Source organism: Acromyrmex echinatior, chromosome 18 (assembly GCF_024713525.1).
Source record: "Acromyrmex echinatior isolate Ae372 chromosome 18, ASM2471352v2, whole genome shotgun sequence".
NCBI lineage: Eukaryota > Metazoa > Arthropoda > Insecta > Hymenoptera > Formicidae > Acromyrmex > Acromyrmex echinatior.
This window is the reverse complement of record NC_141869.1, coordinates 2,874,413-2,901,303: the sequence shown is the minus strand read 5'-3', so window position 1 is coordinate 2,901,303 and position 26,891 is coordinate 2,874,413. Positions and strand designations below refer to the sequence as shown.

The 26,891-nt window shown below is 32.0% G+C and overlaps 2 protein-coding genes across 2 annotated transcripts in view; one reads left to right on the top strand and one right to left on the bottom strand.

The window, feature by feature from the left end:
- Positions 1-26,891, top strand: part of LOC105151446 (uncharacterized) — a 228,111-nt gene that overhangs the window by 60,649 nt on the left and 140,571 nt on the right. The gene's annotated exons all lie outside the window — the stretch shown is intronic.
- The window catches only part of LOC105151444 (frequenin-2), a 72,081-nt gene that overhangs the window by 20,567 nt on the left and 24,623 nt on the right, over positions 1-26,891 (bottom strand). Inside the window, exons 3-7 of the mRNA XM_011065150.2 lie at positions 9,206-9,230; positions 8,859-8,907; positions 8,011-8,100; positions 6,661-6,739; positions 5,585-5,673 (exon numbers count right to left, since the gene is read on the bottom strand). Of these exons, the coding sequence (XP_011063452.1) occupies positions 5,585-5,673; positions 6,661-6,739; positions 8,011-8,100; positions 8,859-8,907; positions 9,206-9,230 (332 nt within the window). The remainder of the gene's footprint in view (positions 1-5,584; positions 5,674-6,660; positions 6,740-8,010; positions 8,101-8,858; positions 8,908-9,205; positions 9,231-26,891) is intronic.

Sequence of the window (26,891 nt, the reverse complement as noted above, 5' to 3'; positions counted from 1 at the left end):
TACGACAGGGGTGGCCATTCCGTGACACGCAAAGGCATTTTCAGGCCAGTATTCATAGTCAGTTCTTATATTTTAAAGGCCATCTATAATGGATGTAATATGGTGTAGTAAATCATAAGCCGTAAAAAATCGACTGATCGCAGTCAAATGTGAGAAGAGTAATCAACTATAATTGATCAATTTCTTACAGCTTATAGCTTACTATACAATATTACTCCTATTGTAGATGACCTATAAAACCGTCTTAAATACAGATTTAAAATATCATAAACTAATCACAGTACCATGTTAGTCTTAAGATATTTAAGACGATCTTAAAATAAGAATAGACTATAAATATCGGTCTCAGTGGCATGCTTAAAAAAGCATTCCCTGTTAGAGGAAAATTAAAATTACTAAAAATGATATGAAATAATAATCGGACTCTACTCAAATTTATCTATCTGTTACACTTGCGCTGTTCGATGCTTATCCTTGGTTTATGATGGTTCACAATATCGACTTTTAATGCAATCGTTTGATTTCATGGGTTTTAAGTGATATCAGTTAATCCCCGCTAATTCCCTGCATTGTGATTTGACTTTATCAATTGCATTCAATCGTATTACGCAGCTTGGTTTATTGTTTTAAGGTCAGCTGTCAAAGTCTCATGTGCCTTTGTCGACTGCGACCTGCATATTTATGGATTACCATGTGCATACCTCGCGTTTATACACATAATATGTTACTATATTTCTCTTTGAAATTAATATTAATGAGACTTGGAAGTGATTAATGGCGAACCGTTGTCGCCAGACGGATTTACTGCGGTCGCGTCGAATTTCGTGTTAAAATTTGCATCGCTGCGCGAAATTCGGTATAAAACAGCCGTGTGAAGCGTTGAAGTATAGTATTTGCCATGGACCGTTCAAGAGTTTCGTGGCACATAATACGAGTTTTTCACGTCTCGGTAGAAATAACATAGTTTCCACTGAAAGTTTTGTTCAAAGTGCGTAAGTGGAAACCTGCACACCTTTATATTAATAATTTAATTAGCTTTACAGAGAAAGAGAGGAGGAAATTGTAATTCGCCAGCTAGTGCATATTTGCTATGCACTTTAGTGTGTATTCTCGAATAAAAACAAAGTTCGTACTTACAATCCTTTCTCTGTTGAAGAACTTGGTTGAGAAATCGGGGTCGTGAGAAAACATAACATAATTTATTAAATCTATCTAGAGAATTAATTTAATTTTCGTATATTTGTAATCGTAATTTCAATGAAAAACTCAAAGAAAATTTTTCTTCAAATACTCGAATTTTTTATTTCGTGTAATTTTGTAATTAATTCTAAAGAGATATGATTAAAGAAAAGATTGCATTTAAATAACTCTAACAATAATTTAATTGTTCACATGAGAAATAGCATAACTACTAATATGGATAATTTGATTTGAGTTTATGAAAGAAAATACCACAAAAAGTAATAATAGAATATTATTTCTTATTTTTTTTTTCGTTTTTATATGCACAGTAATAAAACTGGATGATAATACTCTTGCATTGCATATTGATTAATAAACGATTCGCCATCATTTAGAAATCGGTTTTTTATAAACATGTATCGACGGCAATCAAATGTTCATTTGAAGAGAATGAAGTTTATCATCGTTTTAATAAAAAAGTATTTATGGAATTTAATTTATCTTTATTATATTTCACCAATTTTTTACCAACAACAACGAACTTTTAATAAATCGATAGAAAGGTATCGCTAAAATTAAATTACCATATTTTTTATAGCAATTTAAATTATTTAAATTATTTGCGATTAAAAATAACATTCAAAAAATTTTTTGTTTTCATAAAATTATGTAATTAATGAAATTACATAATTTCATTCTTTTCGGTAAAAATTTGGGAAAAGATAATAATAATAAATTAATTGTATACTATCTCGAATAAAATGAAGATAATTTTTTAAATTTAAGAATTCCTTTTAAAATTCAGTTTTAATCAAGCATTTCAATAAAAGGAAGAATTATTATATTTGCCATTCTTGAAAAGTAAAAAATTATAGATAAAATATCTAATAAAATTAAATTAGAATTTAGTTTTACATGTAATAAGTTAAAATGTAATACTATGTAATGTATGTTTTTGTATCAATTAAATTATAATGTACTTGTTGAAAGAATACAACAGAATACAACAGTAAGTTTTCAAACGTTCTCTATTATATATCTAGTGGGAATCATTCTCTTAGGCTACTGGTACATAGAAAAACGTTACAATAAACGTTACAATAAAACATTACAATAAGACATGAACAGTAAGCAAATCGGCCAATCACAATAGAGAATATAAGGCAATAACATATAAGCAGTAGCAAATAAAAAATATGTCTCTGGCCGTAGGCGACACTAACGAGACAAAATAATAGTATTGTCGAGATAATAATTTAATTTGATATAACGAAATGTACATATGTTTTTTAATATCGTTTTTTAATATGTTTTAAAAACATCTTAAAGGCATTTTATGTTTTAATTTTGGACATACGTACTATTTAAGCATTTTTTAAAAATTTGAATCAAAAGATGCGATCTATTTAACGCTATAAAGGCTTTGAAGCAGGCTTTTGATTAATCAATCAGAAGAAAAAATTTTACTAATTGATCAGAGAATGCTTCAAAGCATTTGTAACATCAAATGGACTGTAGTCACAGTTACTCCATTTTACGGTATGTTAAATTCGGGAGACGATAGCAAATGAGCACGCGACCTTGGTGTTTGTGTTGTGACGTGTCGGCCGTGTCATCATTCGTACGACGACGCCGAAACGGGCAGGTACTGGTGCGTGTCGCCGCGTTATTATCCTTTGAAATGCAATCGTTCCCGATTATCACAGTTCACGATTGCCTTTTCGAGCGTTTTACTAATATAACTCTCGTGACTAATGACTCGCATCTGTCAAGAGACAACAATTATCTAACAGATATCTCGCGCGATTCATTTGAAGTGTCAGACTCAAAATAAGATTATGAACACGGGGATTACGAATTGCTGCTTCCATTGCGATACTCACAGGTAATAATTATACTCCTTTAACGAACTTGTGGATTATACCTCATTTCGCATCGCGCTTTGTGTGAATTTCTCGTGTATTTGAAAATAAAAATTCCACCATTATCGGATTGAAAGCAGAACAATACACAAACAATCAGTTTGAGCGATTCAATTAATCTGAGGCAAACCGCATATTGATCGTTTATTAATAATTAACTTGTGATGCATTGAATGAAATATTTGGCATACAAATATAATAAATTTTAATACAATATAATAAATTTTATAATATGATATATATTCTTTTAATGGATTTTATAATTAAATTTTTCGTAGTAAATTATTCGTAGAAGCTGATCGTTTTTTAAATTGTATTGCTATGCGATCTGGTCGCTGAGAGCTTGGTACTCCGAGGATTTTATATTCTGATAATAAAGAAGCGCAGATATCACATTTCCACAAATCATTAAAGCTGGTTTTATCATGTAAGATTATTTTAAATTTCACTATATTTAACTTACTATTTATCTTTTTTTAATTTTTAGAATTCTAATTCTTACAATTAGAAAAAGATACAATTAGATAAAAAGTAAATTGAACCGAGATGACCGAGATTAATGTTAATCTTATACTGATATTTAAAAAGACAGAATAATTTTTTAATGTTTACATAAATAACTATTCGTCTATTTTTCCTATTGATTCATTAATTTTAATTGATTTAAATAAGAATGAAAGACAGACTTTTATTTATAAAATCTTATAGAAAGTTCACACACACACACATACACACACACACACACACACACACACACACACACACACACACACACACACACAAGAAGTTTTTTAAAAATTATATATATATATATATATATATATATATATATATATATTAGATATTCAGTTAAAGGATGAATATAAAATTTGATGCGTACAATAATTATTTTTTTATCTTATGTTTTTAATCTTAATTATCTTATGTCTTGCTATAATTTGGATTTTTTTTTTTAATTTGGATCTTATATTTCTATTTTATAGATTAACGTAGTTTTGACGTAAATCTGCAACTTCTTTATTGCACATTGCATCGATAAGTGACGAATTAATTTTTATTTTGTGCTAAGTTGATACATTTAAAAAATATTGTATCGGATATGAATATTTACGTTAAATTAAATTAACAACTGCAGTGGTTAATAAACTTACAATGATAATTATTCATTAAATACATTTATTATATATTTATTATATATTTTTTAATTACGTTGATTTATCATTATTTTATAGTTTATTTATCTTTATAATGTTAATTAATTAAAGCATAGTATAAAACGACATGATAAAATAATGTTTCAATTTCGAATAATAACATAACAGTGTAACACTTTAATGATTTTGTATATTCATAAATATATAAGTGATTCGTTTTGTTTCTCATCCAAAAGTGCTCTTTCTCATTTTAGCTCTAATTAAAATTTCTCTTTCAAAAGATATGGTCGTTCAAAAAACTAACTATGAAACTAACAATAAGCATCTGAACTGTTCAAGACAAGATTCATGGTATAAATGCGGGCTTTAAAGTTTTTAGTAGATGTCACAGCCGACAAAAGATTAGAGTGCATGTTGCGTAGTACGAGGTTGCATTGTAACTCAAAAGAAGCCGCATACATCGTGCTTGTCAGGAGCAATAGCGGTGAGAAGTTAACGTTATAGTTTACGTTACTAACTCGCTTGTAACATGCCGCTTAGAAACTGCAGAAGAGGATTATAACTTCCGCTAGATTACATGTAACGCGCCCCCTCGGATAAAATATTGACCTGATATTGAACACATGTGTACGATGCATTACGATTGCATCGCAGCTAGCTAGTTATTAAGCAAGCACGAAAATCTTGTGCTATTGTGATCTTATTTATAGAGGCAAATAAGCGAAATATTGTATAAAGATAAAATAAGGAAACACGAGCGTATAGATATCAAATAAGCGAATAAATAATAAGATATTTAAGATAATAATTATTCGATTTTCTCATTTTGTCGAACAGCAGCACTCGAACTCTTGACTCTACACGAAAAGAACGATTTCCTTGAAGTATCTAAAAATTTAGTTAGATGCACAGAAAATAATTTTGTTAAATCAAAATAATTATCCGGGAAGCTGAAGCATGATGAGCAATCCTGCAAAATATTTTAACATTCTAGCAACTTGAACTTCTTGTATAATAATTTTGATGATCTAACAAAATTATTTTTAAGTCTCTACCATAGCTAAATTTGTTAGATACTTTTCTTTAGATATTTTAACGAAATCCTTCTTTCTGTAGAAATTTTTCGCGATTGTCATCAAATTCTGTCTACAACTGACGTCAATAGGGGAGATAAAGTTAAGTTATTTTGAGAAAATCGCAAAATAAGCAGAATTGATAGGGCAAGATGCATTAGAATCTAACAAATTGAGAAGCGAACAAGAAAATGTTTCACGTCGAAAGTTTTCTCTCGCTGGTCAAAAAATAATTTCAAAGAGATGCACTTACGACCATCTGATATATCGCATCGACTATATTGTACATCTCGTCCCTTGTGATGAAGCCGTCGTTGTCCACATCATACAAACGAAAGGCCCCTGAAAAGAGACAAAGAAAGGGAGAAAAACGCGATTGACTTCTGCTACTGAAATTTCTCAAAGACACAAAATCCGAGGGTACACTTTGTTCGAAGATGAGAAATCGTATTTTCGTTTCACGCACGATTCTCTCGCAAGCTTGTAATTTCTGTGTCTCTCCGACGATATTCCAGACTGCGACATGCTCGGCAAAGCTTTTATTCTTCACTTACGTTCAGTCGTGATCGATAACAGTTTTCCCGAGGAGAACAATTGAGAGGATTTGTCGTCTTACGTTGCGATCGTCTTTCATAAGCTGTCTCGAATTTTATGTGTAACGATTACGATATGCAAATTCTTTTTGGGAATAAAATTTTCAGAAAGCGTGGGTATTAATTTATCGTTCGACAATGAATTATAAAAATTATTTTATTTTAATATTACTTGAATGTAATTTTATCAAAATTTTTATCTATTTTTGTTGATTTTATGGAAATGTAAAAGCAATTAAGATGCATTTCTGAGATATCAGTTCTTTGAATTTTTCATGCGAGTTATTAACGGCGGACTTTTTATTTTTGCAGATAAAGTTAAGTTTAAATTATTGACTTAATTGCGTTAAGTAAATCAATAATGAGAAAAGTTGATATTTGTGACTATAATTACATGATAAAATAATTATCGCTAGAACTTCCATTTTTATAATCGTTTTTGCTATAATTTTAATAATAATAATAATTACAATTATAGTTCTACTAAAAAATATATAGAGTTTGCATTGAAAAAAAATGACTAAATTATAATTAAATTATAGTAATTGCAACGATTTTTTTTATTATTAAAAGGGGATTGGCGGCGCGATTCCAACAATTGTTTATGACGTATACAAAGTGGATAAACAAAAATATGGATAAACTAAAGATGGATAAAATAGAGTAATACACGAATGAATTCTTTCAAATTCGAGTAGATAAGTTTTTCAAAGGAGATAAAGGATAAAATACTCACAATGAAGCTTTTCGTCCAGGTTACCACGTGACGTTACCGAGAGCGCTCTTATGAACTCCTCGAACTCTATCGTGCCGTCCTGAAACAACATTTCGACATATTCTTATTTTGTCACATGCGAGATCTTCTTTCCTATCGACCGAATATTCAAAGATTACTTTGCACTCGCGTTTCTTTAAAGGCGAATAGCTATCGGTTGTCAGTCGAGCAACTGCATTGGCTGATACATTGTGCAAATAGTTTTCCCTCTCCCGAGTATTCGTATTTTCTCTCGGGCCGCAAATCGAATAGTCTTGTGAAAGAAATCCAAAAGGAAAATTTTTGTCTCAGATATTTCTCAATATTTTCAATAAACATACTCGACATACGGCGTATACCAATCTTCACTCGATTGTCTGCACTGAGAGAAAAGTTTTGATATTTGTGACTATAATTATATGTTAACATTATTATTTAATCTTATTACTGTTATAATGTTAGTAATAATGATTATATATACTTCTATCAACAAATATATGTATATGGCTGGCACTGAAAATGGTTATAAGTTAGTTATATTATTACTATAAAAATGACTGGAATGAATGTAATTTATTTATAATTTTCGGCGCCAACTGTATATGCTTTTTTGCACCTCAATAAAGTTATAGTATAATGTAATATAATGTTGATAGAACTATGTATAGTTATTATTGCTAACATTAATAATAACCATAATTTGTGATAACATGTAATTATAATCATAAATACAAAAAACTTCTCTCAATATAGAAAAAGAGTCAACGGTGATTACTTCTTTGAAGCCAAAATCAGTTACTAATTACGCTGGGTCTGTAAGACTTATTTAATTAAAAGTCTAATTATTTTAAGGAACAATATAACCCCAAAACAACATAACTCGTATTTAATAAATAAATATTAAATACATTGTAATTAAAATAATCCAAATTTGATGTAAAATGAAGAAAATTCAATTGTTCGATATTTTTGACAATGAAATTTATAATTGAGTGGACCAATTGTTAGCTAGAAGATTAAATGTCTCAATGATCAATACAGATTATTTATTTCAGTCCTGCGTAAATTTATTCAACATGGAACTCACACATAATAAATTAACTGTCTTATCTAATACAGAGCTAAATAAATACTTAATCGTGCAGTTAATAAAGACTTAGTATTAGAGATAGCTCCATATAGAGTGTAGGGGAAACAAAATAATTTGAGTAAGATAGTGAGAGTGCGCATTGCGTGATCGATTGATTGCATGCGAACGCCAACTTGACGAATTTAAAAAGCATGAGGGTTCGCGGAAAACCACGACGTTTATACATGTGACAAGAAACTTACGGCGTTCTCATCGAAGACTCTGAAGACAAGAGAGGCAAACTTTGATGGGTCACCTTGAGGGAAGAACTGCTTGTAGATCTTTATAAAGCCCTGAAATCACGCGATCACTATGTATATATATCATCAGCTTTTTATTCAGTATTGATTATTGTAGGTGATTAACCTTTTTCTCCGCTATTGTTATCATGTAACATTATATGATTAATATACTTCCGTTCTGAATATCGCATTCTAGTTATTTATATCAATTTAATTTCTTGCTTTACGTCTTACTTATGTTACACTGAGAGAAAAGTGTTTGATACTTATGACTGCAACTGCATGATAAAATAATTACGGTTAAGAATTTAATCATCCTGTCCAATATAATTATTATTGCTATAATATAATATTAGTGAATTCTATTGGAAGCATTCAGTGCACACTCTGCGTATTAAGTTTATCGTAACACAAATTAATATAAAAATGTAAAGATAGAATGAATTAAACCGTAAAAGCCTCAATATATTTTATTGCGTTGTTAGGTAAAATATATATTTTATAATTCAAAATATTTACTTTTACACTCAGATTAAGTCAGTGTACAATCGTTTTAATACGCACCAGTGCATCAATCGAATTTGTTATTATTCTAATAATAATAATAATTCTAATAATAATAATAATTTTATATTCACTCTTCTCTTATTAACATGGAATAACAGTAATAATTCTAAAATAATGCAAATCATAATAATTTTATCATATAATTATCACAAGTACCAAATATTTTTTTATTGATGGCCAAACGTTTTTTTCTAAATAAAAGGAAAGGAAAGAGTTAATATGATTTATTCGACAATGCTTACTTGTTCTGTTAGTAATCCATCGGGGCAATCCTTCAGGAATCCTTTGTGCCTACACAATACACAATAATTCTTATATAAATAATTATTTAAAGTTTACGTTGTAAAATTTTACGTTGTAATAAAAATTGGAAATTACGAAAGAATTTTTTAAATTTACTTTTACGGAAAACTTTATTTTCTTAAGTCTGCTTTTATAAAAATTTTTTTAAATTTTAACTTAACAGAGAATTAAATCAGTTCTGTCGTAAATTATTTTCTTCTGATTATCGGCAGAATCCTTAATCATTCCGTCCAAGTTCGCGCAAGTTAGTATAATAGCCTATTGCTTTTCTTAGGGACTAACTTACCATTGACGAATTTCCTTCTCGGTGACTGAAACAGAAACAAGAAAAGACATTTGAGAGGTAATTAATTATTGGTTGTTCGACATATATATAGTAAGATTGGGTTATTCCGCGCGTGAAAAGTGCCTCCAGAAGAAAAAGCACAACGGAAAGAGTCGCTGAGAGAGCGAGCCGGAGAATTATTGTTCTCCAGTGCTCGCCAGGCTCGTATCAACTGCCGTGTGATTTACTGCTCGACGGATTTACTCGGTAAATTCAGTACGGAGGTACGTGTCACTGAAAAACCCGATTGTTCCGTGAGCGATCAAATTTTTATACGGCGCCGAGGGCGGGCGGGTCAGAATCGTTTCTCTTTACGTCAACGGACGAAGAGTAGGACGTTACGTTCTCCTTTGCGTTTACTTCAACGGACATAAAACAAAAATGTATCCCTACTAGAAGTGACTGATTTAAAAAAAAAAACAGGAAAAGTCGTCGCAATGTAGGAGCGATTTGTTTGGTGGATAGAATTTATTTGCGTGAAGGAGGAACCAATATCACTTATACGAAAACAATCGATAATGGCGTTTGTCTCTCAAGACGGATGTGTACTTCTGAAATAACGAAAGTTTTCTTTTGAATCTTTATATTTAAGTGAATGGATTACTTGGCGTTTTTTTTTATTTATAGTGGTCGAAAAATAGGAAAAATAAAGAAGGTAGATTAGAAAATTCTATCGATTTTTCTTAAATTAATTTTTGAGGTCACGTAAAATACATTTGTCAAAGTGTTTTTTGATAAGAGCAAACGCGGCGAAAAATATTGGTCTGACGCGCTAAAATCGCACAAAATGATTTGTGAAATAGATTTCTGTATATTGCTAAAGTTTACTCCAAACTAACGGAGATATTTTATTTTTCAACAAGATGTCTTATTGGAATTGCATCTTAATTGATAACCAGATGGTAGGTTACCCTCTAAAGTACACGTGCTGTGGAGCAGAGCAACTTGATTCCCTACGTCAGCTGAACCGAATGTGTTATGGCGGAAGGAAGGAACAAAGGATAAAGGGCATAGGAGACGCGAACGCTCGGGATCGATAGAACACGGGAGAACATGAAGAGTTTTGCGGTTTATATGGTAATCTTGCGTCGTCCCGAGTATGCCATTAGCTTTTGCAAACAGTGCAGCTTCCCTAACTCGTACGAGAAGAACTCTAACTGTACCGGATATTGCATGATCTTCTGTTCTAATCAGGATATTATCCCGATCACGACAGTTCCGCAACTTTTTCCCATTCTTCGAGACTAAGAGAAGTGTACGAGAAGTTTCTCGACACCGCGTTTTCGCAAAACAGATTGTTTTCGCAGGATATTTTTATCTGCACGGAAAGAATGGGTTTGCTGAAGTATCTGAAAATTTTGGTAGACACAGATTTGAATATAATTTTGTTAGATTATCAAAATAATTACGTAGAGCGCTCAAGCTGGTTGTTAGAATGTTAAAACTTTTTGCAGCATTATGCTTGAGATTCCCACGTAATTATTTCGATGGTCCGAAAGTTGTTTTTAGATTTGTATTTAGCTAAATTATTCTTTTTGTATGCGCGAAAATACACGGTAAAATATTTTGCATTTGTGTTAAAACTTGTCTGCTCAAATCTTTGTTAAAATACTGCGTTTTTAACATATCTCTCTTACGGAAGTTTAATACTGGAAAGAAGTGATTAATTACTTATTTTGAATAAAAGCGCAGTTAAAGCACAGTTAAAAACACCGTTGTTCACAGTGTTTTTAATACTTAAAATAAGTAATTTCTAATTATTTTATTAAATTGGCCAGTATTAAATTGGATTTCTGAAGGACCAAGTTAATTTAATATCATGTCATTATACGATGTTAAATTAACGCTCGGCTGTTATGGAAATTTAATTTAATATTTTATTTAAATACTTGATGTTAAATTGATATTCAACATTTTTAGTGTCAAGGTAACAATTTATGTATGTAAATAAATAACAAAATAATATACTTTTTAAAACATAAATTCTAAGATAAACAAATAAAATGTGTTAAGTTAATATATTGTAAATGTTAATTTAATAATTTTATTGAAAAAATGTGCTTTCACAGTTTGTGTCAACGTTACATTTTTTGTGTTAATTTTTTTACATGATATTTGTGTTACTCTTCAATACGTTTAGCTTGTATTAAATTAATACAAAAATTTGAACACGTGAAATATGTTAGATTTAACACAAGTTCTGAGTGTGTAAAATTTTAGACTTTTAGAACAAGCTGTCGAGGTGTGCAATTATGCGAGACAGATTGTCGGCGATTGTCGCGAGGATCAATTGCGAGCTCGCGAACGCATACCGATCGATCGTTATTTCTCGGAGTTGACGGGGCGGTGGCCCGATGGTCGACCGAAATATTCCTATAACTATGCAAATGCGATTCGCGTGGGAGGTTTCGTCGGTGGAACGATTCGGTCGTTGTCGACTCTCTTCTCAAGATTTCGCGCGACGCAAAAAAGGCTCGTTTAAACCTGGACTATCAATCTAGTCTGCACTATACTATGAATATTGAAAGATCCTTGATGTGCTGCTCTGTTTTCACCTTCTTATCTTTCTTACATTTGTTTCTTTTACTAGTTAACCGTCAATTTCGATATCTCCAGGGATATCAGTCTCGTGCTTATCTCAAGTACGATCAAACACTTTACGATTTCCGACATGGAATCATCATTTATCGAGAAAATTTGGCATATAAACGGAGCGTAGCAACGAGTCACGCCACTTCGATAAGAACGAAAATTCTCTCGTTTTTCACGCGATTGATTCGTGGCCGATATTCGGAGTGACACGCGAATCGCCGCGCCAGCTCGGTTTTCTCGCGACTCGGTCAATTATTTTCTCATGCCAGTGCAGTGGCATAATACAGCGGCTATTTCGTGGCTCATTTAAACGAGCAATTTTCACAGAGTATAAAAATATTACGTTGGCTACAAATCTTACGCATGAGTTATTTCTTTAAATTTCTTGGAGTAAAATTCTACTTGAAAAATGGCGTAATTACCTAATCATTTAAATTAGAGCCACTTTTCATTCAAATGAAGTGAATTCTTCCTTTGTTGTAGAATGAATATTTTCACTTGTAATTAAAGAGTGAAGTGAAAATAGTGCATGCATTAAGCAAGAAGAAGTTCGGCAAGCGAGTCACTGATCGTTGTATTACATAGAAATATCGACAATTTTTTTTCCTTCAAGATAAAATGCTAACAAGAATACTAACTCTACTAGTTTAAATATTTTTTTAAACTAAAACTCATCCTAATCTTATATTGAAGTCGTTGTGCGAAGTCTGATGTTTTACTTTAAACGAATGAAATATTCACTATGGTTGAAGTTAAACATTTACCCTTATAAAGAGTAAAACGACACTCTATTCCAAGTGGCAATATTTTCACTATCAATTGGAGTGAATTTTCACTCTGTTTGAATGAGATTTTAGTCTGAAAAATTTAAAAAATATTTGCGACGTTATATTTACACACAATTCTCTCTTTCTAATCGAATTGGATTTCGAATCGAATATACTGGTTTAAAGACCGAGAATGCTTAAAAAATTGGCTGTAGTTACTTATAATACTTAATACTTCGACCGATTTACTGGTCTTACAGGAGTTATGCAATTTAGTCTTACCGACTAAATTGCACCGCTCTTTTCCATCGTTCATCCTCCATTTTCCGCCTTTTTCGCACTTTCCTTAAATCCCTCGATATCTCCCTTGCTGAGAATTTTTTTCTCTCGAACGGAGAAAAAAGAATCGCTGAATAATATGATCCGCTTTATCGCATTAATTTGTACAAATGCGCTCGGAAGCGAGGATTAACGGCGAGCCCGTAGTATTTATCGCTTAAATACGAAATTACTTTTGCTGCATTACGTATGCATTTAATCATTTCAGTGAAATATCGCCAAAATCAATTGTGATAGAGAATGCAAATTTTTTAGGGGACACTATGTAAAGCATTGAACATATAACTGTTAGCTATGTACCGTTGCGTTACATTGTGATACATTAATTATTGATTGACTGTAGAGTGAACGATCTAAAGGCTGATAAAAGTTAGTAGCATTTAATTTTAAATATCATGCTAGTACTATTCAATTTTAAATATCATAACGATCTAAAAGCTAATAAAAGTTAGTATTTAATTTTAAGTATCATAAAAAAGTAAACTTATTGTAAACTAATGTAATTATGTCCTTCATAATGGACATCATTCTTTGTTTTTCTAGTAAGTTTTTTCAGTAAGTTTTTTCAGTAAGTAAAAAACATTAGTACTTTTCTAATGTCAAAAGTTATATATCGGTATGGAGAATAGATTTTTGCAAGTTTCTACAGCCATTTCTCGAAATATGTTTCCTCATAGTCTTCGTATGCTTCGTTCATACAGCACTCAAATCTTTCTTTTTCTCTCCATTCGATAACAATCCTCCGGTAGCTTTTTAAGTGCGTTTTCCGTCGCAACGAGCACAAGTTTTTCTAATCTGCGGTTCAACGACACGCTCATAAGTGGAAATGTCGAGGACTGTCGTGTCGGAGAGAATCATCGTAGAAATTCAGTGATATTGCTGTTACCACTTCTGTTACCATATGCTAACGTAATCTCAGCTTATTTTCCAGCAGTTGAGTTTAAGTTGGCGTTTTTCCTGGTCGCCTGTCTCGTTAGTCGTTTGCGTTCGTCGCTGGCGATAAAGTCGAAACTGTCGAATCAATCGATGCGTACTCGACAAACTGACGCGATATATTCCTTCGCGTCAGGTATTTCATATGCATTCCATATTTACACGTCATATTTTCTGCTCGTGATTCGTTTTAAGGAGACATGCATGAGCGACACTAAGCATGATCGCGCCTCGCGTCGGTTTTACCAAATATCGGGAAAACTTGTGCCAAGGTCCGATGAATTCTTAAATAGGATATAAGACAGATGTATAAACTCGTGATATGTGCGCGGCTGCACTTAGTCCACAGCAATGAGAGACACGAGGCTGTGTTTAATCGCGTGTTTAAGTACGATGCACGAGACTTGAATTAATGCTGCAGAGCTCGGCTACCCTCACGCTCCACCGTTATTCAAATTTGCTCGTTTCACCAGGGGAATGCCTGCCAACTGACTGTCGGGCTAGGTACGAGGCGTTTATCAAAATGACTGCCTTAAACACGACCATTCTTATTTTAGGAACACGTACGTTCATACGCGATATTGTGTAATCTCCCGAGACACGTGCATTATTATATTTGCATTTTAATTTTTTGCCTGCCGGAGGCGGCTAACCGATCTGTATATAATGTACCGTTCAGATTGAAATTGTGGACCTCGTAAAACTTGAATCTTTGTTAAAAATATATTAAATGTTAAAATGCACGTTTAGAGATAAAGAAAAACAGATTTTTTTTTATTTCGGAGTAAAAAGAATTCTATGCAATAAAAAGCTGTTAAATGAAAATCTTAGAAAAAAGACGGAATTTATCGTTATTTATCTTCGATATTTAGCATTAAACATTTAATATTTGCATTATTTTGTTATTTGATATCTTTATTTTTATATGGCTTTAAATATCAAGGTAGAAATATCTTTGTGATGCCTAATGAGTTGTTGTTAATGCCTTTTCGAAATTGGATCTAACTATTTATGGCAATCATCGCTTAGTCATTATATTTCATTTTAATTGTTTACGACTAACTTTACACAGAAACTTTTTAGAATTTCAGATGAACGCAAAAAGTTGAATTCTAGAATAATATAATTACTTATATCAAATACATCCAAAGAAAACATATTCAAATTACATATTCAAATAAAAAAACTTTCAAGGATGGAGTTTCGAAAAAAGTCTGTTCTAAAAAAACTGGTTTTGCTGTATTTTATATTCAAAGTTTTCTAATCCTTTTTGATAATTTTTATTTGTACGTGGGTCTGAAAACTGATATTAAATTATTAATTCTTTAATCCTTTATTATTTATTAAAAAATGCTTCAAATTTATTGAAATATCTTTGAATACAAAATACGCATGAGTTATATCAGCCGTCACTTTTCCAATTATACTAAAAAATATTATAAAAAAGATTAAAGTGGGTAACTAACATTTTATGATAATTCGAGTACGAGTAAAATTTTTATAGAGCTCTCAAAAATATGGCACTTTTACGAACTATGCCATTTTCCTTGCGATTTATGTGTACAGGGAGTGAACATATCTTGTGTTAGAATAGCGTTTGTAAAAATAGCGTTATCTTGAGATACTTTAATTCCTTGAGTTCCAGGTTCCATTTAATCATTTAGACTGATGGTAGTATCGATAGATAAGAAGAGAAAAAGCAAAAGCAAGAAGTAAAAGTGCGCCTTTTCAAATAGTTGCTCCGAAAATTCATCTCGATATATACTGCCTTTATTCCACGAGAACGTAATCTCTGCTTATTTTCTTGACGGAGGCGAGGAATCCTCGTCGTCGACTCATTGCCGAGATCGATCGGTCGGTCCATTCGATCCTTCCGAATGAAATACATCCCGTGGCTTCGAAGGGAAACCTGCTCGTCGATCTTTGTGCAAGTTTTATTAGCCAGTCGGTCGGATAATAGCAAAAAGAAAAAATCACACGGAAATTTGCGAGAAGAAATACCTGATCTGATAGCGATTTATTTTTCACGAACCTGTGATTTCATCTCAACGGATAGCTTTATAGATATTTTCTTTTCTTTTTCGAACTCTAGTCCATTGTCTCTCTGTATTTTTTTCAGGTCACGCAGGTTGTTCTTTACGAATAGAAGTGGCAGCGAAATAAAAAAAACATAAAAACTTTTCTAAAAAAAAGAGGGAAAATTGGTTACGGTCGAACAAAAAGATTCTGATCAAGCAGCGAAAATGATTTCCCGAGGTTGTCTATTTCAGAAAACTATCAGAAGTGAATTGTTCGTTTTGTTCGCGTAAAATGTGCCAAAAGCAGCGATTGTCGTTGGGCTCAATCAAGTTTCAAACTTCCGCTTGACGCACCGAGCTGCGGAATTTCGCAGCGGCCTGTTACCATCGCGGATATAACTTTAAGCGACGAGAGACTGTATTACTCGAAAATGGCAAACAGCTGGTGGAAGAGTACGAATAATTGCGCAACTTTTTAGCCTCCGCGTGACGTGCTTTCTTGCGATAATCGTTCATAAAAATCCAAAAAGCGCATCCTTTTCGGTCGCGTTAAGAAATTCTCGGCAACTGTCAAGTCGTTAATTAGAATAGCTCTCGAAAACTTAAGCGTCGAGACGCGCGCGATGGCATGGAAATGGGAAAACTTTTGAATGGTGTCAACGGCTGTCGCACGCAAAAGGCGATCGCTCTAAGAGCCTATATTGCAAGACTCCGATCTTCCTTAAAGTCTCGTTAACCCGAGACTGGTTGCGGAGATGTAATTTACGCTTCGGAGACTCATAATCGAAAAACCATTAACCTCATTCGTGCTGAGTTGTCGGAATTATTAATAAGTTTCACTTCTCAGTTAATTAAAATGAATTATCCTTGAAAATAATATTACGATTTCAAACTGCAATAATGACTGACTGAATAATCTATTTCGTCACATCTTATCAACCTCACAGAAACTCCTAGTATCTGAACTGGGTATAATTTCCTTGTTCGACTATTACGACTTACTGAGCTACATACCAACTTTGTCTAAAAAATTGCTTATTTGAATCCAGTGTGTTTAGAATTCATGTCTTCGTTATTCTTTTAATGTACGTAATCATGATCATATCTCTTCTTGTTTTTTACGCTCTGGTTGACTTAAGGTCCATCAGCGTTATGTTCTTCACTTATGCTGTCTTGTTTTTCGTCTTCTTCGTTCTGGCATTCCTCAATATCTCCGTAGTCTCCTGTATTTGAACTCCGACCTCCATTCTGATGATACTCCTGACACAGGATATCATAATTCCTTACCCTTCCCTAAACATCGAACTTCCAAATTTAAGGCTGTGTTTTCCTACACTGCCACAAAATTTTACAATATGCTACCTTTTTCCATCCGCTCTTCTCCTTCAGTTTCTTCGTTTCACTCTGTCGCTACTAAGTTCGTATCAACGCTTTAAATTTATTTACTTTAATTGTCAGTATTTTTTATATTAATTCTGATCTTTTTAATTATCTTCGTTTATTATGTAATAAGTCTGCGTTTATTATTTTAATCATGCTTTTTTGCAATTATACTCAAATCATTCTTAACCTCTATCTTCTTAAAACTATCGAATTATTTACTAAAAAGCTTATCTTTTTGGAATTGTACTTTTTCTCTGTAATTTGTAATTTGTAATTCGTTTCGTTTTCTGGGAGACTTAGTAGCAGTTCTGCTGGTGCCTCACCATTTGTGTATGTTTTATAATTTCTCTATATACAATAAATAAAATATATATATAATAATGGAATCTACAAGGTGATTCTAGTAGTTGAATTAACTTTTTTTAAGTCGAGAGAGAAAAAGATGATAAAAGGGATAATCCTTCACTATTTAATTCTTTTGATTACCTTACATTGCGATATCTTACATTGAGAGAAAAGTGTTTCACATTTATGTACTATTATTGTATAGTAAAATAATTATTATCTCTAAATGAAACGATTTATAATTTCATCGTTTATTTAGATAATTTTTAATGATCTAAGCGCAATATAGATAACATTTTTTATGCACAGAATAAGAGAGGAATCGATTTATGCTAAAAAAGTCATGAGTCCATTTGAAAAAAATGTAATGCAATTGATACATTATTTAAAAAAATATGGTAGATCAAAATGGTAGATCATAACTAAATAAAAAAATATTTTCTTTTATCTTGATTCAAAAAGAATTAAAACTCAGTTATTAGAATTGTAGGATCACTCATGGTATCATATCAAAGAATGTGTCTGTTATTGCATAATTAAATGCCTGAATGCGGATATTAATTGTTTAAATAACACAATTATTTTAAAAAATACTTATATATATATATATATATATATATATATATATCTTTGCAATATTACTGAGTAAAGTTTTAGAAAAGCATTTAATATATTTACGTATATAGATACAGTAGATACATATTTCCCTGATACGGAAAGAGGAACAAAAGTGTATTTTCGTATACAGCACGTACAGACAATGGTAATTTATGAATGGGATGTAAAATGCAGCTCGCGCAATAGCGTACAAAAAAATTCAAGCGTTTATTTCGGGATTAACGATTAACGCGTTAAATGTGACTATTACGAGCACAATGTATAAATAGCATAATGTATAGGTATCATACTTCTCTTTTATTTTATCACTTTTTATGCGAAAATTTTTGACAGGTCGTATTTCCAAGGTTTTAATGAATTAAATCTGTATTTATCTCATCCGTAAATTATACTTGATAAAAAATTATTCTAAGAACGTGTGAGAGAATATAGACCAACATTTTCTGCTTTCAAAAAGTAAATCACATAATTTATTATACGCATGTATCCAGATGTGTATTTTTAAGAATTATTTCTTTCATTATGATTATGAATAAAAGCGATGAGAGAAAGAAGATCAACAAAACAATCCGCGAGAGAGCGAACGTGAATGATAAAAATCCTCGTTTTAGCTAAAAATACCGAATTACATACCGAAGTTCTCTCGAGCTTGTAGATAAAAAAAAAACAAAAGGAAATATAATCTTTTATTGCGAAAAAAGAATGTTCTCCCGATAAAAAAAAATACATATTTCTCTCTTTCCGCAATAGTTAACGCGCGGAGATGTGCGGCATGCGGTTCGTTTAAAGAGCATAATGCAGACGGGGATGCTCGGTCGCTGCAAAATATGCGTCGTTGTAATACACGCGATACGCAAACTCCTCCACGTAGGAGAGGATATATAACGCCTGGTTGCACGTAAATGCGGATTCCGTCGCGCGGCTGTATACACTCCGTCATGTATACAGGTATGCATTTTATTTGCACACACGCGAGGGAACGTGAACGATTGCGCAAATACGAGGGGTGCGCCCGGCGATGCGACGATGTGGCGGTATCTTCACCCGGGAAAGCAAGAGAGCGAGAGAGAGAGAGAGAGAGAGAGAGAGAGAGATTTCGGGACATTATGCACGTGAGTGCAAATACAATTATTGTACATAGATAGTCGTAACGTTTACGAGTTTGCGCACACAACGCCACATCGCCACCCGCTTGAACATCCCGTAATTGGAATAAAATGAGCGCAGGATAAAGGATTAACTTTCGAAGTTTCATATATTCCGGTCGGTGCGGACCGCAGCGTTACATGAATTGCACGTAAGTTTTAACGGGTTATCGCAACTCATTGCTGATTTAAGTCCCAGCGACGCATAGCAGCGCAGCAACATCAAAGTCGTGGATGGTCCAACCCACGCTCATCGTGGTTCTCTTTGACCGACATTAATGAAGCCCTCATTTACGTCCGAGTCTAGGTAGAACACAAAATTATAATAAGGTCAAAATGGCATCAAATTGAAATCATTTTTATAACGCCATTTGATTCACTTTTGTTATCAAGAATTTATTACAAAATTATCGTCAAAAGTGATATCATTGATTTTTGTTAAGATGACTTTAATTTGTATGATTTTTTTTAAATTTAAAAACTATTAAAAATTATTATTACATCAAGAATTATTTATCACAAAATTATCGTCAAAAGAAAAAATATCGAATAATATTATTCGATATTTTTTCTAAAATAATTTTCACTTGATGTCATCTCGATTTTATGATTTTGTGTTCTACTTGAGAGAGTGCTGGAAATACTGGCCGTCGGGAATCGCGCAATTTTATCTCCGTGAAGACACACGGACGGATCTTGTTCGGAGGGAATTTCGCGTGATCGCCGTCGTGTTGCATCGTCACTCGGACGATGTGGTTTGGTCGGCGGGTGGTCTTCCTTCCTTTCCAAAGGAATTCAATTTCCACGTGAGCGTTATCGAAGAACGTACTTCCATCTCCTACGCTATGCAGACTGTAGATCCGTCGCCCGGAGCATCTGCGAGATGCAGCTTCCTATCGTCGCGTCGCCTCCTATCATCGACATCGACAATTTACGACGCGGTCACCCCGCTTATCCGATGCAGGTGCACATGCGTACATAACACGTTTTTGCAATTTGCGACGATAACTGCCGCGCCGTCACGACAACGACGACAACGATAACGGAAAATCGTCGACGCGAAAATGGAGTCACGCCTCTTATTAACGAGCCGTACTTAAGGAACTCCACTTTTCAAGCTTCGTTATCTCGTATTTCATTAAAGCGAAGAGGGTTCGTAAATGTATAACAGTTTATCTCGCGTAATGTTAAAGCTCATATGTAACTTTCCCAGAAATGTTATTGTGCGTGATGCATAACTTTCGCTCGGAATGTTTTACTTTACATTTTGTACTTTTTACATTTAATTTTATACTATTTAATACTATTTAATTCACGGATGTAACAATTGCAAACGAAAGAGTAGTTACTATAAATTTCATTCATCAAATAATTAATTTTTTTTCAACTTGTTTTACTTTTTCTTGATAACTGAAATAAATGAATAAATTCTATGTAATAATAATCTCTGTTCGCAGAATCGATTCGCACCAAGCGAATTCTATTCGAAAATTACAATTATGCTTTGTCAATTAACGATTCAAGTGGATTATGCTGAAGTTATTGACAATTTAAAATAAATGTTCTACTCGTTATTATAATAAAAAAGTATATATTAAATGAGAGCAAAAAATAATGGATGTTTAACTAAAAATAATACGTTTTTTATATATAATACATCAATTTGACATTCAAGTTTCAATCTTATTGAGTCTTTTTCAGTCGCGATTATGCAGATTGAATTATTATTAAAACTCAAAAACAAAAAAGTAATAAAAAATAAAAATAATTTTACGTTTAATGAAAAATAATTTAAGTCTACATAATCGGAACTGAAGAATTACAATTCGGACTTACAATTAGTAAAGTTGAAAATATTCTTGAGGCTTCCATCCTTGCTCCTCGCCCTGATGAAATGGACTGCAAGGTTCACGAAATTTGACATTCCAAGAATGGATTTGGACACGGAGAAAACGCATAATCTTTATAGTAAAGTTGAAACTTATCTCATTGCATATCAATTTGCTAACGTTAAGTTGAAACGTTAGAAAAAAATTTGTATTATTTTTAATCAAACATCATTTATTTCTTTGCTCTCTTTTAGTTAATTTAATATATTATTACATTGTTTTATTATATAATAATAAGTAGAATATTTATTTTAAATTGTAAATAATTATATCAACCTATTACTAATTGACGAAAGATGATTGTAATCTTCGAATACACAGAATTCGCTCGGCAAAATCAATTTTGTGAACAGAGATTCGCAGTTTCGTGAATTTCCGCAAAACAACTGATTGCAAAGTGCATTTTAATAGAACGCTTGAATTAACGGCGCCGTCCCGGATGTAATGCGATCGAATCCCCGGGTGGAACGCATTGTGAACGCATCGTGATACACCACGAGAATATGGTAACGATGCGAGCTATTTACGCGGACGCAATTGGGGCAGTGTCTCGCGCAAACATGTAACACAATTACGACAATATCTCACCGCGTTGAGAGAAGCGAATTGAATTAAATTATGTCGACACTCTTTGTGATCTTTGCGCGCAGTAAACTTGAGCGGACAGGAAAACAGGAAGTGCAACTGATGCGTTTTATTATATTATTTCGTAATAAAATGCTTGCGACGGAAAATATGACAGTTACATGCGGTATGTCATGCAAATTAAATTTCTAGTCGCTTGCACACGGCACGGTCTAGTGGTATATTGGATCTCTGCGTATTATTAGTGGAAAGCGAGAAAAGAGGAAAATCACAAAAAGCTTCTGTTTCTTTCGCGGAATATTGATCCGCGCGGCTAGATTTTTTTCATTACGTGATCATCATTAATGGGAACTACTACATTAATGGTGTGGAATCCTAGTTTCGCAAACAATAGTCTAATTGTTGGAATTGGCTGAATAATAGCCGTTTAATAACAATCTGTGTAGCGAACAATTAATAGTTAATAATACATACATCAATAAGAAATGAAGTTAATTAACCTTCTGTAATTGACGCCAAAATCTGTAACACAATTACTAGGCCTTATGAGACTCATTTAAATTATGTTAATTAAAAGCCATAATTAATTTTAAGGAACTAAAATGACATAACTTAATTAAAAGGAATTAATGCTGAGTATATTTTTATAATATACGTTTGCAGATGTAATATAAAGAAAATTGAATTTTTTGACATGTTTTATAAAGAGATTTATAATTAAATGGGTTTAACGTCAGCTCCAGAGAATTAATGATACATGTATACTTAAATGTAAATAACACGGGAAAAAAAGATTTGTTAAAATAACTAAAAACTTCACTCAGCAAATTTACAGCCGTATATACGAGCTACTAGTTTTCTATGTTAAAGTAGTAAAGTTGTACAGCTGAATAAAATTAGTGATTATACTGAGAAAAAAATTGTTGTTTCAAAAAAAATTAATTAATTGATTTAACTAAATGTACCGATCATGGGCTATTGGCAAATATTTGTTAATTCAAACGAACAACATGTTTTTATTACAAGATTTTGTTGATATGACTCACGTATATTTAACTTAAATATATAAATACTTGAACGAAATAATCACTATGAATTTTTTAAACACATTTATGTTAATAATTTTTTTTCTCAGTGTAAATAATCATATTTATTGTAATAGCACAGAGAATTTGTTTTAATACAGCAAAGATAACTTTCTACAAAAATCAATGCAATATGTACATCAAAATTTTTAACAAAACATGATTAAGATGGCATATACTTTAGCTACTATAATGAAGAAAACTTGTTACATTAGCAATCATCACAAAGAATTAGCTGAATTAACATACTGATAATTGCACTGAGAAAAAGATGCCTAAAAATATATTTGTGAGAAATGGATATATTATTTCACTGAAACAAATATTTAAATACGGGCGAGATAAAATTTTATTCCTAGCAAATAAGCCATTTATTTTATTTTTTGCAATTAATAAAATATATTTCGTCATCACAATCAAATTTCGTAAGTAACATTTGCTTCGCAATACTTTGACATTTTTCTCTCAATGTGTTTATATAGACGTAATTTCTTCGTTAAACCATCAAATTTTTTATTGAGTTATACATATTCAATTGACATAGCAAGCTGTAGCTTTGCTGAATCTATTTTTTTTTAGTGAGAGAGTGAAGTTAATTAAATATTTAATCGAACTACGCACGAGCCACTGTTCGTATTCTTTCGAAATCGCATATCATGAATACCGCCGAATCCGTCGTTAATGTGATAATTCCTTTGCTAATTTGGCATTAGCACGCGGGACAAACATGGATTTGCGAGATTCGCTGATCGATAAATCGTTGATATCCCCACATTTACATTTGCATTTACAATCGTGTTAATTCTCGCACGTTGCGTCTTACCTCCTCCGTTCGGTCTCATCTCCTCAAGCATAGTCCAATTACTGGAATACACATAACGCGGCTTTGACAGATGACAGAAACGTACGTTACGGTTCAGGCTTTCGTGCGACTCGAGACATCGCTATTGTCTCGAAACGCGACAAGACAATAGCACGCATCGCCAGCACGCGCGAAAAACGAGTAGAAATAAGTCACGGAAGTATCGAGTTGATTTTTAATTTCGCTTTTTCAATCCTTTTTTAACGGCAGCGAAGTAGGCCGAAGTTTCGGTATGCGTGATTTATATTGAAAAAAATATGGTATACCGCATTCTTCATCCACAATTAATTCCGCACTCGAACGAACAGGAAACGTAAAAAAAATTTGTTAAAACGTGTTACACAGACGTCGATCACTTCCAATTAATGATTTGACATTTGTAACAGTCTTCACGTTTTCGCAAATACTACGACTGAATGCGAAGAGTGTCGAGTGTGAAATAGAATAGAAAGGGTGATTATTGTAGCGTTAATTAAAACGTGTAATCCTGCATAACTGTTGTATCGCATCTGAGTTTGTTATATTTTTTTATTCACGCTGAAAGCGATTCATGCGTGTATGTCGCGTGGGAAGAGTCAAACAAAATATTGCATTATTCCGGTTTATTAATTAACATACGTATAATTAGCCGTGTTTTTCCGATCGACTCGTACCCGTGTGAATGAGTATCTTCAAGTAGATATTTGGTATCGAGTTAGCTTGTTTATTATAATTTTCCTAATTATTAACACACTTCCAGTTATCATGGAACCAAATTATCGAAATAATATTGAATTTACAATAATTTACGTAATGATTTGATATTATTGTAAAATTCAAGATTTGGTCGTAATTGTTTGATCGCTCGCAGCACTTTCTTATAAATCGAATGAAGGAAAATGCGATTTATTCCTGATTTATGAATTGACGATATCAGTGACTTATTTGAAAATACACGTCTGCTCGAAATGTTCGCGCTTCTTGAATTTTTATCATAGTTGAAAAATTTATGTTAAATTTAGTGCATTTTATATATGTCTCCCCCCTAAAATATTAGCATAAAAGATGTAATATTGACATAATTTGTAGTCAATGTGAAAACATATTCTTCTGTAAAATTTGCATTTATAAATTATGTTAAATTAACGTATTTTAATAAACGTAACATTTATATATTAAATTAATATATTTTATTAAAACATTTATGTTTTAAAATACATTATTTTTGTGTTAATTGTTTATTTACTAAAAAATTGTGTTATTTTAACGCTACTCTTAAAACATTGAATATCAATTTAACACAATAAAATTGTATTATTTGAACATTTTTTGTATAATTATATTATAATAAATTAACACTCGGATCTGTTAAAAGTTTAACAAAATTTTAATAAGAATTATTTTTAAGACAAATATAAAATTTTTGTATTTTGTATTCTCTCTCTAATAATATTTTTAATAAATTATTATAAATAAAATTCGGAATTTTCTGACTACGATAGATCTCTTACATTTGCTGTAATCTCATTTTCATAAAAAAATTGACTTAAAGAAAATGGGAAACAGCAGAAATAATAGCTATAACTTGTGAGAAGAGATCTACGATCTTATTCGTTCGTTCATTCGTTCGTTCGTTCGTTCTATTAGATTGTCCGTCTTCCTTATTCTTCTTATCTTCATCTTCCACTCTTGGCATAAAAATGAGAATTGTGTTTGCGCGGCCATGGCGAAACGTGAAAAGGAAATTCTAAGAAGAAGTAAAGAGATGGCCCCGGCGCCGAGCAAAAGACTTAGCTCGGCCCATCTGTATTCTATTTTCTTAGAATAAGAAGCTATCGTACTCTGCTTTTATCGGTACTGGTATGCACCGTGTCTCTTCTGATTTTACTACTGGAAATCACTCGGAGAGACGCGATGGCAAGCACATACACGTACAATATGTTCGAACAACCGGAAAAAACCTCTCACGGGAGTCCCACATTCTGTGAATGGCATCCCGAAAATAAATGCATTCCGCATTCACTGTCCGCATTCGCTGTCCCACGATTTTTATCACTTCGGATTATATAAAAAGCTATTAATTGAATACGTATCAAATTTTTTGCAGTATATTAATTACTAATTGTATATTAATTACAATCATCTACGAGAAATGCATTCTTTTTATAGCAATTTAGATATTATAATTTCTGAGAGATGCTCATAATAAAAGTGAAAAAGTTTTCGAGAAAGTAATAAGCTGGTAAAATGAAACAACTATAAATAAAATCTGAATGAAAAGCTTTGCATTGTGCGGAAGATAAATACTACCAACTTTTTGCGTAACTATAAATTGTATAATTTTCATTGTTTTATTAATTTTGCTAAATTTGCATTTAATTTTTTTGCACTGAGGATGACTTAATAAGGTCGAAAGTTTTAAGAATTTGAAATACATAAATTTGGCTTGTAGTCCCTTCTTGTTATATATTTTTTGTTATTATCGAGCCATTATAAGATTATTTTTATGAAACAACTATGTTTTTCAATCAATTTTTATTTTAATATATTTTTTTAAAACGATTAATTTTTTATAGTACCAAAAAATGTTATGAATTTGGTTATTAAAATAGTTTAACACTATGGACAATATTTCTTTATTATTGATATATTTTTTTCACGCAAATCCGACTTTATTTTATCCGAATTTTAAAACAGAAAATAATCATAGAGATTAAATTGAGTTGGCTGCAAGTCGGATGATGAAAAAGTGATCCCCGTAGTGTTAAACTATTTCCATTTTTAGTATAATAGTAGAAAAGTTAATTCATCGTTTTATAATGTGTATATATAATATTAAAATAAAAGATAATTACGTTAAAAAATAAAAAAAATGATTGTTTTATTTTACCACTGTTTTTTCTATCTTTTGGCTGGAAATTATTATTTTAAACCTTATTATGTAATTAAAAAAACTTTAATGAAATTTTTCAATAACATATCTTTGTGTTACCGAAAGCTTTATAATCTTTGCTTATAACGCATCTTTTATAAATGTTTGATTTTAAATCCTGCGTACGTTTATATTAAATTTTAAGCAGAATCGCCTTCTATCTCTTCTGTAAAAA